The following is a 12,824-nucleotide window of genomic DNA, read 5'->3' on the forward strand; positions in this document are numbered from 1 at the left end:
ACGATTTACAGACAGACAGAGAAACCTTATAATTCCTAGTCCTTTCCTCACCAAGACCAGCATTGTCTTTTCTTACAGACCATTTTGATGACCCTATGGAGGTTAATACCATGAGCCTGCTACACATTCTTTTTTTACTGTATGCTTTCTTCTCTCCATTCTGGAACAGTAGTACAATGTTTTTAGTTTGAAGCATTTAAATCCAGGATTACTCCTTAGTTAAGGCACTCATAATACAGACTGACAAAAATGTAAGTGGTGTCATCAACACCCATTAATTTTAAAATAAATAAATGAGTAGAAAATTAATAATGGCTACAGAAAAGACAGGTTTTAATTTTAAAAGAAAGCTTGTCTGTAAAGGATCAAGAAAAATGTTACCGGATTGTTTTTGAACAGTGTCTACGGTTGATGGGTTTGTTCTATCTGAAAGGAGAACATTAAAGTACATTTTTAGATTTCACCAAACAAAAAAGCAAATGTTTCCTAAACTTCTACAGCTTTATAAGCTATATTCTTGTCCCCAAAACTGGTATAAAGAATGATATAAAGAGGGATTTAAATCCCTATATTCCACTTCCAACTCTACAGAAAATTGTACGGGTATTATTCAGTCCAGTCAATTCTTTATTTGTACCTTTAAATTTTTGGACTTTGACTTCTAGTAGAAGAATCTGCATATTAATACACTTCAGTTAGGACAGCCTTGCCATATTTTATGCTAACAAATAACGTGAAGCTCATTCCAATCAACTGTAAAGATTTCTTTGTGGGAATATACTTGTCGTAAGATCAAATTTACCACCAAACAACCACCTTGTGGACTGACTGGAAGCTTACGTAATAGACGCAGCTTCCAGGAAATTTTAAATACTGACTGAAAGCCTCGAGGCCTTGGAGGAGAGGGCTAGGAGGAAAGGAATTTAATCATCAAAAGAAAAAGCCAAATATCACAAATGCTATTTACAAGCAAGAATAAACAAGCATCCTTTGTTTTTTCCATAATGTGCATTGAATTCATGTATACTCTCAATATTTTCAACTCTTCTGCTTGTTTCAGGAAAATCAAAAAATTGTTACTTAGATCACATTTGTGATGCAGTAAAAGGTTTCTGTCTTTTTAGGTGTTACAGCAGACCAAGGAGCAGAGTCAAATGTACTACTCAGGCTTTCTGCATTTGTTGATAATCTTCATAGCATTTTGACGTGGAAATACTCAAAGGACTCAGAAGATTCCTTTAGACTATGAGCTCCTCAGACTATGGGATGACTTTACAGTCAACTGCTAAATAGAAAATGTTACTTCTGTCAGCAAGTAGGAATTAAAGCTGGGGTTGTTACTAGGAGTAACATACTTAACTTGAAATCCTTTGGATTTTCCAGATCCAAAATGCAGAGAATATTTCCTTTCTGGATTTTAATGAGATCAGTAAAGCTGCTATGAAAAGGTTGAAGGGGACACTGAAAAGTCTTAGTGTTTGCATCCTGAGTAAATAATACACATCAACATGGGATCTCAGCCTACTGCTTACTCTCTTAATGAAACCTCTTCAGGGAAACTATTCTCTATATCACCTTTCGGTTAAGACAGACATCATGTTATATTTACTAGAGGAATGAATGTCAAGTATTTATGGTTATCTCACCTTTTATTGATCTCCATGAGAATTAAATGTTTCTTGCTATGCACCCTGAATTCCTCCCAATGTGATAACAGTGTTCTGTCTTAACTAGTTCATTAACTTGCCTTTATCTTTTTTTTCCTAGACTTTACTAAGTAATTCACGTTAGAAGCAAGGAGAACATTAGCTTTCTATTCAGATGCATCTAAAGAACTCAGAAAACTGCCAAGACTCTTAGTCTCTTAAAAGGAAAAGAAAACATAAGCAATCAAATCACAACACTTGTCTAAATATATTAGGCTTTATCAATAAACATTACGAACACACTCCTGTCTCTTTCTCCAAGAGGCACTTGGCACATATGTCATTAGGACATAACATAGAACATTCCAATGTTGAAAATCTGTAGAGCTGATACTTGACTGCTACTTCTAGTAGAAATAAATACCCTCGTCCCTGCAGTATACATGTGCACATGTCATCTAAGGCTTTGTATCCAAATCAAATGTTGAATTCAGCAAAGCAGTGTTATTCATTATTTCATTAGAGCTGCTTATAGTCATTCCTTTTCACACTATTCTATCACTGTTTTTGAATGAATGCATTGCTTCATCTTTTCATTTCAATATCTGTTCATTTAATTTCAACCTCATAACTTCCAGTGTGAAAATACTCTTGAGCGATTGTCATTAATGACTTGATCCCATAAGGTATCCAATGAATTGATTCAAGATGTTAAAGCACATACATGATTTTAGGGAGCTATTCTTAAATTTAACACAGACTTCGAATGCTTTGTTGAATGCATATTGGAATTTATAACATCTTAGCAAGACAGTACTGGGATACTGAATATTGTCTGACTGTCAGTATTTTTAGGAGGATGTTGAAAATAAAGCAGAAGTGCCACAAGAAGTAAAGACTAGTTAATGTCTCAGAGAACTTCTGTTCTACTTTGGTGAAAGTGTAGTTGTGCTTGCCTTATCAGAAGCTATTTAGAGCGCTTCTCAAATTACCTAAAGCATTTATCATACTTCTGKAATGTGCAACAAACTTGTTACTTTTTAAAAAATGTGTAGTTACCCATATGCCAAATATTTTTGTTTTGAATTGCACATTTAAGGGAGCATTTGAAAATAGAATGAAATGTATGCAGCTTTTGAAGCTTTACATTGAAAATCTCTTAAAAGCATAAAATATTCGTGGCTTGCTTCTTCTCAGTACAGCCGCCATTGTGTTTATTCMCTACTATTGTTTTCCATACAGTACATGTGTCCCCTTTTGGATTTAGGTGTTTGAAGTAGAAAGGCCAAAAGCCACCCTAAGCAAATTTATTTCGTTGTATTTGTATAATGTCCTTCCACACCTACTCTGAATAAAAAATGGCCATCAGTACAGTGACTAAGGGAGATTCTTCAGCAATATCTACAGTTACTGATCACATTTTACACTTCAAGAGCAGACTACTTTTTGTGTGTATCTGTCTAAAACAATGATGATGCTTCATTCTTAATCTGTGTACATTTGTTGAAAAAATCATATATTGAACCTTACCAAAATGTATTGTTCTCATATTCGGATATAATTTTTAAATACAATTTCTAGTTACTTTTTAATAACAAAAATACCTTCTGGCTTTGCTGAGAGTCTTCTGTATGGAAGTGTGTCTGGTTTCAGTGTGAATTATAGAACAGTACTTGCTCATTCCATGTGYTGAAGAAACAACTAGAAATGACTAGGTGGACTTAAGAGATTAAATTATTAAAATAAAGAACTTACTTAAAAAATTTAAATTGCTAGTTTTGTTCATCCTTATAGACAAGAACTGAAGGGATTTTATTGTAGTGGCCTTTATAAAATGAGAGTCTAGTCTTGGTCAAATTGATGAAAATTTGTATTTAAAAAATCCTTATTATACTTTCTTCTAATGGAAAAGGTTTTGGTTTTAGCTTTCTAAAAGTCCAAAGAACAAATCCATTATGGAAACTCAGCTTGCATTTCAGTGAGAGATTGGGCCAAGGTTGGAGACAATTACAAAAATAATTATGGGGAAGCTCATACTGATGATGCCCATGCTAGAACTACCTACAGCATTAATGACTTGTTTCTACAGCTGTTTTATSTGGCATGTAGTGTCGACTCTTGAAAAATACATGCATATGCACACATGAATTTACAACAGGATATATGGAAAGACTTCAGCACATAAAGCTGTTTTGGAGTGTTAGTTTTCTATGCCATTTGAAATTAAATTGAATTGATGATGAATTGAAATGATGATTTGTTTTGATCTTCACAGAAGGAAATACAAAATACTGAAGTTATCCAAATGAATCATTTTCTAGCTGCACAAGAAACTAAACAAATCACATCTAACATGCAGCTTGTTGAAATGAAAAATGCTGTGATAAAACACATGTATTTTGCTCAGGTAGGTAACAGTTMGTTTTACTTTCTTAGCATAAAATGTAAAATACATATAATTAAATTTCTTTCATCATAGACAATAGATATTTTTAAAGTTTCTGAAATTCGGATAACTTTCTAGCCTGCAGTGTTTAATAATACCCTATTTACTATAATCCAGCATTAACCAAAATATAATTTAGAAGGGTAAATGGTAGGCATGGGCATGGGGAAGACTTGGTGGACTATTTGAAATTTCAGTGTAATATGTCTGATAATAGCTAATATAGTCCAACAAAATATTATATCAGATTATAGTCTTTCAATGACTTGTCTGTTATCTACCAAAATTACACTAACAAGCTTTTAAAACCTACCATATCCTAGGGCAAGCAAACTTTCTGTTGATTCTTATGAATGTTTTTTATTATAAGTAGAGAATAAAGCTAAATGTACTGTTTAATGTTGACACATACCTAATCATGGTAAACATAGTACATTAACAATTAAAAGCATTGTTTCATATCTAGAAACAACAATTAATTGCTTTGAGTCAGGATATGTTTTCTCTGTTTGCTACACAGACTCTAAATGATGTTGTGTAAATATTCTGATAGGAGCTCAGTTAAAAAGAACAACATATAATTTTGTAACTGCAGAATCAGATCCACAATGTATATTAATGCAAGTTCTCATAGCAAAAGAATTAGAATTTCTAAATGCTCAGTGTACAGTATATAAAACCAAAATTAACAAGTTGAAGGCACAAGCTGCTTAAATATGCACCCTCAAATACTCCATGRTTTATCAATAACATTTTTATCAAGATCATAGCCTCCAGACCTTTAAAAAATAAATGCATCCCTAATTTCTCATGTATTGTACATACAATAGGTGCACTACTTAGCAGATTAGTTTTTCTTCAAACTCTTACATGGMTCTGAGTAGAAGGATTAATCATAATCCCTAGGACAAACTCTCCTAAAAGACTTTTTGATAATACATATAAATAAGTGCATAGCAGTAGGCCGTAACTGAARTTAGTAATACATTTTTGCACCTACTGCCATGTCTTCAGGTTTCAGTTGAGTTGCAAGATGAATCCAAAATTTATATTTTGTCATAGAAAAACTGTAAAGAATGAAAACGTTTAGCATCTATGTAAGTGGGCGAAAACTAATAAAACTGTCATTGTGTAGCAACTGGAGCAAAGAATAAAAGGAAAGCTAAGGAGGAGAAAACGTGCCTATATTATTTTCCTTTTAGGTCACTAATCCTCTATTTCAAAATTTTGTGATCTAAATATTAAAAAGATAAATATAAATAGACTGCTATGTAGAATTTTTTGCTTGAGTTGCGCTTGAAAAAGAAGTTAACGTTCTTTGTTTTTATGCAGTATTTACGGAATATGTCTGTTGGTATCCAATGCACAGGTTGATTTTATCCTGTTTTACAGACTGTTAAACATAATTCTACTCAAATAGACCAGCTGAATGAATGCAATTCAGAGGTAAGGATTCTTGCAAAAACAGCCTGCTGTGTACAAGAAATTTTATTCTGAGGTTAGACGAACACACTTCTATTGTGAAATTAGCTAACAAATAAACATTTTAAAATACTTAGATTATCTCGTCAGTCTAATAAAATTATTTAAGAGATAAATAGAACTTCATTAGAATACTGGATGTACATGAAGATTTGTTCTTTCTTGCAGTGCTTTCAGACTGGCCTCTTTATCATAAAGAAACTCTTTAAGTACTATTGCTTAAGAGAGATTTACCTGTTACTGTGTAGAAAAGACAAAAAAATATGGCCTGATGCGATTTAGGTTAAATTATAAAAAGACAGTATAAAATGACAGATCCTGATAGCATCACCAGATGAGGGCCAGAAGTGACATACTCATCCATGCACAATATACTAAGTTATCTTCACACATCTGAAATCCATGCAACAGAGGAGTTGTTCTTTGAGCCATTAAACAGTTTATGGTTGCCCTTTAGATGTGCTGTTTGCATATAATTAGCATTACAAAGGTATGAATGCCACCATTATTTCCAAAGGAAATAACATGGAGATTTTAATAGTGCATATATAAATGAGAAAATAAATGCAATAAATGAATGAAATAAATGCAAGTTGCATAATCCATATGCATAAAGACCTGATTAAAAGCAAATTGTCCAGATGAGCAGTTTTATTTATCATTAATATAAGGCTGGTGTACATTAGAATCTAATACAGGAATCTCAGAAATTATATCTTTGTAAAGAAACCAAGTACCKAAGGCAGACATGGCGCTGTGATTTAACTATGATTATGCTTTTTTTTCCACGGGTTTAACTTGATCTCTTAAAGTCTTTAGTCTATTACTAAAACATTTTCGGAAAATACTTGGCTAATACAAGTCTACTCTATAGACCTCAAAACTTCAGTTGGACTTGAAGTTTGTGTAGTTCCTTGATTTTAAAACAATTGGTAGAATGTCTTCAGTAGCTTTATGTGTAATGTGCATTAGAAGCCAAGTTTCTTGGCAAATATCCTAAAGTCTACAAGGTGTTAGAGACTAAAGTAGTAATAAATGTATGTAACCTTTTAATTCCCAGCAGTTCAATTATCTCCTTTCCCTGCCTCTGCCTTTCACAGTTTGGGTTCCTTATCCCAGTTTATTTGAACTTACCAGAGCCTCAGGCAGTGTTGTCCTGAGAGGATTCTGCGAATATATCTATATTGGCCTGGACACTTGAGGCTTGGACTTATATGTGTACCTAAACTTTTTCATTGACCATGCTTGTCTGTATGCTGGTTCTTGTTGGCTTCAGCCTACAGCAAAGTAGCTGGATTTCAAACCTAGAAATTATCAGGCCCCAAGAAGCTGTGCTCTAGTAGAGAGGTATGGTTGCTACTGGATTGTACCTCTTGGCTTTTGCTTGAACCTGGACTAGAGAACAGAGGTAAATAGCAATGTAACTGAGAACATCTTCACTAGCTCCTCTTGCATATCAGTAATCTACAGAAATAAAGGTTTGGTAAGCTCAAAGTACAGATGATAACAGGGAAATTGCAGAGCAGATAAAGCATTTCTTGAAAGCTGTTATATCCTTATGGGTCCTCTGAAAGCTTGCAAAGTTAAGTGTTTTGCTGTCATAAATGGCAGAGAGTAAGAGGGGAGCCCTGTGCTGTTAAGAAGGTCTTTAGAGCTTTGTAATACACTGGGATCAGTACCTGCATTATCTGTAGCATTAGTTGCTTCCCTGATATGCTATATAGGAATAGGAGTGCTAGGGAGATAAAACAGCTATATGCTTTATAGATTTATAATGTTTGTTCATAAATTATATATTTCATGATTTTACATTTTTCTTTCATTTTCAAACTGTTCCAGTGGTGCTAATTATCTTACTATTCCAGTCCTCATGTACTCTGTGCATGTGTAGAAATATTAACACTTACTTCTTTGCATACCTTTCAGGAATAAATTACAGATAAGTTATTGAGTGTGTAAATGTAATTTTTTTTTAAGGTTAAGTATATTCAGATCTTCTGAGATGATAAGCACATTATGAAAGGAACTATCTTTTTAATGAAAACCCAGTTCAGTAAGTGAAGGCCTTCTAGATGACAGCAACTTACTGAATCTGGCTATAAATAGTTATTTCAATTCTAATGTGTAATGTTCTCTTGCCTTACTATATTAGCAATATTTCTTAGAAATTTCATAWTAGTTTTTGTTTGTATTTGGTCTGTATTAAACTGTTCTCTTACTTACAAAGATATTTTATTTTTAGATTAAAAATACTGACCTGTCCAGAGGTACCCTTTGTATACTCGAAGGACTGGTAGAAGAGTATTTATTTCCTGATGTAGTCACAGAACTTGCAGCTGGTCAAAAGTACTGTATACCCCCTGTGCAACTTCTTCATTCTCTTCTAGAACATGTCTTGTTGGTGAGATCTGAAGCTTAACTATTACAAATATTAAACCAAGAAATGGAAATATTATAATCTTTGCTACTGTCAGTGTATTTTCTGTTTTTTTTTCAAGTGAAATATTAACTCTTCACTTCCTATTCATCAAAGTGTTAGCCTTAATGCAGCCTATAGTCAAGGGAAAAATTTAATCTGTTTCCTTTTTATTATTTATAAGCCATAGGAATATAGTGCTCTAAAAATTATGAAAGAGCCAGCCCAGAATTCTTTCTGCTGCTTTGAGAAACAGCATATGTGTGATTTTTTTTTTTAACTTAGTAGGCCACAGATACTGAGTTCAATTCAAGGTTTGTTCTAAGCAATGATGCTGGGATACCAGAGTAGTGCAAGCTGTGCTTGTTTTTGTTCTTTCTTACGGAAATTCTGAATTTTGCTGTTTCTAGTTTTGCATTAAGTTGTATGTTAATTAACTGATCATAATTAAATTTTGTCACTTAGGATTATGCGGAATGAAGAAAATGTATAAATTCTTAGTGATCATCAATCTTTGGCCAATATGGAGCCAATATTATTTTCTCATTTTATTACAGGGAAATACTGATGCAATATTTTCTGCTAAACTTCTTCATATTTTGTATCTTGTTCTCCAACTTGATCCTCCTTGGAAGTCCCCTTCTGTGTTAAGGTATTATTTGGACCTTCTTCAGTGTCCTATTTGTAAGAAAGGTACATGGTCCTTGATAGAGATGCTTGTAAGGTAAGAAAATTTAATGAGGTATTAGACAGGTGTTATTAGACAGGGCAAGGAAGGATAGCTGGCATTCTGTTGTACTTAAGTTACTTTTTCACCTGGATAAGTTAACTGTACATGAAGGTCTAGCATTATAATTGAGGTCTGGACCTTTCATTATATGTTTCAGTTTAGCATGCAGGTAGAGGTGTTTATTGGAAAGGGGAAAAAAAAAAAACCTATGTTTGCTTCTTCTGTTTTGTTGTAGAATGTTTTATTTTTGTATTTTCACAAATTAGAATAATTTATATATTAGTGCTGTGCTGGTGTGTGGGTGTCCACCCCTATATCTATCTATATGTAACTGTCTGCAGTTGTGAAACAACTTCCAATTTTATGTTGCCAAACATGAAGCTTCATATTATATCTTTTAGTCATAGCATTACAATTTTATTCAACAAGTCTTATTAAATTCTATGTACCTACCCATTCTATGACTTTGCATATGTCAACTGTTTGGGTTGCTACTCCATTCTTTACCTTGGGATTTTCTTTTTCTTTCTTTTTTTTTTTTTTTTGTGACTTCCTTGAATAGAAATTAATTCAGTTGTTCCTTTGGAAGAGGAGCTGTACCTCATCTTACTGCTATCATACCATCTTAGGCAATATTTAAAAACTTTGACATAACAGTGATTACAAATACATGACTGTAAACATGCTCTTAGTCTTCAAAGGCATTAAATATGAATCATTGTAATTGAACATTTAACTATTTTGATTAGGAACATGTCACAGGCMACTTGAATGGAAAGTAATTTATCGTATAGATTAAGCTCTTAACTGTGCTTACTGGCAGAATATGAACACCCTGCAGTTGTGTACTTGCTCTTTTGCTTGTATGTGTTCATTCCAATATTCAAAATCCTATCCAAAAATATATTCTGCACTTCAAAATCATCTGTATCTTGTTAGACAATCATTAGATGTATTCTGTACTGTATGTTTATACTATATTCCTGTCAAACAGTGTCTGTGTGAAATGCTGTTCAAACAAAGGTTTATAGGAAGTTACAGTGTAGTCTATAATACTAGACTACCTTGTAATGACAGGATTTTTAAGAATTACTGTTAAATTCAGTAATTGTACAGTAAATCAAGTAGAGAAATTTAACAGATAAATAATTAAAATTACACTGTAGACAAAATCTTCATCTACAACATAAAGCCCCAGTAGCAAACATAKTTTTTTTTCCTGAAAATTTGGCTTTAAAAACATAAAAGTTTGGCATTACAATGATGAATGTTGCTGGGGAGCAAGGTATTTACTTGTCAAAATTGTCAAAAGTTAAAACTACTTTTTTTGCTGGTAAATCACAGTATCATTTTAATCATATAAATGTATATTTTTTGTGTTTATTTTTCAGGTCCTGCCTTTATTGCAAAACTATTTGTCATGCAGTCTCAGTTTCAGAAAAAGTAGATGAACAGAGGATGGTTCACAAAACATTATTGAAGTTTTTCTTAGACTTAGTAAAAGCTGAAGTAGAATTTCTAACAAAAAGGTGGGGGTTTATGGGAAAATTATTTCTTACTACTTTTCACAGTTTCACATGTGCTTCTGTATGTACAAGCGAGTTGTATTCTGATTTTAGTGTGTCCCTAATAAGATGTGGTTCTCACAGACATGTCTTTGCTTAGAATTTCTTTCTGTATTTCTCAATTCTTAGTTTGCTTATTGCAATTCGTATTGTTTTTTTCTAATTGTGTTTTAAGGTCTCCAGCTTAACATAAGCTGTTAACATAAGCTATTATTTGACTATATTACAGGGTTCAGTAGGCATTTAATTTTACTCATAAAGCTTCATTTTTGACTTTACAATACAATTTTTCATTCTTTAAGGTAGACAACCAGGAGTTTGAACCTACTGATATTTTAAAATATTTCAATTAAATGTTATCTTTTACTAGGGAGATAATTATCTTTAGTTTATGAAGTGTAAAAAATATTGTTTTTGCTCTGACTGTACTTCATATAATATTAGCACGGTATTAGAATTCCTATAGTTTGACTGTAATAGTCACCATTATTTTACTTATTATTCATCAGAAATTGTGTCTGATCTTTCTATACTTAAAAATTGCCAAACCTTTGTGTGTTTTGACAGAAGATGAGGTTCCTGTCTGGTAACTATAGTAATCAAAGTGGCATGAAGATTCAGGTTCTTTTACTTTCTTTTACAGTTTGTTTGAAGGGGCCAATTCACAGCATCAGCAAGTCATGCCACAGACGGTTCTTCTGAAGACCTTTTGGCTGGGAAGCGAAACCTCAGTGCTTTTTACCAAACACATAAATATTCTAGCCGATTGGGTCATACTTTCCCATAGAGAAATGAACAGAACAAATGATGTGAGTATGAATTTTATGCTATAAAATAATGAAGACCAACATATTTTTTAAAAGGCATTCCTTTGTTCGTTTCTTTGTGAGGAATTATCTGTAAGTACCACAGCTGCTTGTTATATCTGCCTTTTGTTGTGAAGCATGCTGGGTTTTGCTCCACTAAAGGAAATGAATTGATCCATAAGATTCTCATATTGATCTGTAGAGAAGAAACGAACTGGAGTCACGAGTAGCTTGGTGGCTACATTCAGATGTTCACATGCCCTTACCAGCAGGTGTTACTGTAGTCATTAGGGACACAAGCTTAACACATCTTGTCGAACAATAAGGTTTAACAGATGATTATCTTATTTTACAGAGATTGTATTCAGGAAATGTTGGAAAGAAAAAGCTAACAAAACAAATTTTGTTGTTTTCTACAGCTCTGCATAATTTGATTTTAATAAATGCCCCAATTTTCTTCTCAAGTCCTTTAGTTTCATTTGTTATGTTCCCTAGATCTTTTCATAAAAATGGAATTGAAGGCAACTTAATTGCTGTTCTGTGACCTGCTGACCAGCAGGACATTGACCTAAAAGATATCGAGTGTCCTCTATACCACCTCTTTCTTTTCAGAAACTAGAGGCCTTCTAAAACATCTTTGACTTCTAGATTCTCACATAAAACACAAACTTACTGCTGTCTCTCCGTTCTCTTTTAAATTATTGTGAAAGCACAGAATAAATAGGTACCTCATTCACTTTTTCAATACAGTAGCAGAACAACAATAGAAAATCAAGTATTCCAGAGAAAAAAGCACTTTCAGTATAATACCTGCTAGTTTTTCATTATGTTAAGAAAGCAGAAAGATTAAACATAATGACAGCTTTACTCATTTTACCTAACCAGACCTCCTACCTTTTTTGAGGGATATCAAAGTAAGCCATACTGAAACAGTGCTGTCTTTTATCCTTGGTCGAGATATTAAAAAAGTAACTAAAATTAGGCTTCTAAACCCATATTTGTATTTAAACAACCTACCTTTTCAAAGGTACTGAGTGCCAAGCAGGCTTATATTCAGTTGATTTCCATGGCCATTCTGCTTCTTTGGAAAATGAGATGGCTTTCATGTGTTTCCTGGTGTTGAGTCTGCAGTTTAAATTTAGGCACCATTTTATTTTTTCTATCATGGCTTCTTTTGACAAGTTCCAGCACTGTAGACCATACCTATTTCATAAACTGCTCTTTATATAAGCAGAACAATCACTTGTGGCAGATACGATACAAAGTATATAGAAAATAAACTTACAGAAAGAATAAAACACAACATAAAGCATGCAGAAACTTACCTCTTCTTTAGAGTTTATAGACACACATATATATGCATGTGTGTGTTTGTATACATATATACCTCCTCTCTCTCTCTTTATATATATATATATGTATATATATATATAAATTCTTTCAGCACAAACCCAAGATTCCTGTGGCTTTTCCAGTTTCATCTTACGTGCTATAATGTATAATATCCTAACAGATATGAATTCTTGCCCTAAAATATAGTCCCATTATACTCTTGCCTGATAATATCTGTTATTTTGTACATTCTTTCTTACAGCCTTATTCTTTAGCTTCATATTTATATATTGCATTTTATTTTCCCTGGCATTTTTAGCAAAAGTAAATTCTAAAACAAAATATTCACCACATTTTCACTTGCAAAACTTGTCATTATCCCTTTTTGCACTCTCAATTTT

General features: G+C 33.0%; 1 protein-coding gene across 3 annotated transcripts in view; it reads left to right on the forward strand.

Annotated features, from left to right (window-relative positions):
* Positions 1-12,824, forward strand: part of SLF1 (SMC5/6 complex localization factor 1) — a 35,276-nt gene that overhangs the window by 6,857 nt on the left and 15,595 nt on the right. For 2 of the 3 annotated variants that reach the window (XM_085299733.1, XM_085299734.1), the window contains exons 6-11: positions 3,922-4,053; positions 5,485-5,538; positions 7,817-7,975; positions 8,548-8,714; positions 10,112-10,249; positions 10,929-11,094. In XM_085299733.1, the coding sequence (XP_085155859.1) occupies positions 3,922-4,053; positions 5,485-5,538; positions 7,817-7,975; positions 8,548-8,714; positions 10,112-10,249; positions 10,929-11,094 (816 nt within the window). The remainder of the gene's footprint in view (positions 1-3,921; positions 4,054-5,484; positions 5,539-7,816; positions 7,976-8,547; positions 8,715-10,111; positions 10,250-10,928; positions 11,095-12,824) is intronic. The other variant, XM_085299735.1, reaches the window with a different exon arrangement.

The sequence above is a fragment of the Rhea americana genome, unplaced genomic scaffold (assembly GCF_003343005.1).
Source record: "Rhea americana isolate MKP2758 unplaced genomic scaffold, rheAme1 scaffold_153, whole genome shotgun sequence".
In the NCBI taxonomy this organism is placed as follows: Eukaryota; Metazoa; Chordata; class Aves; order Rheiformes; family Rheidae; genus Rhea; species Rhea americana.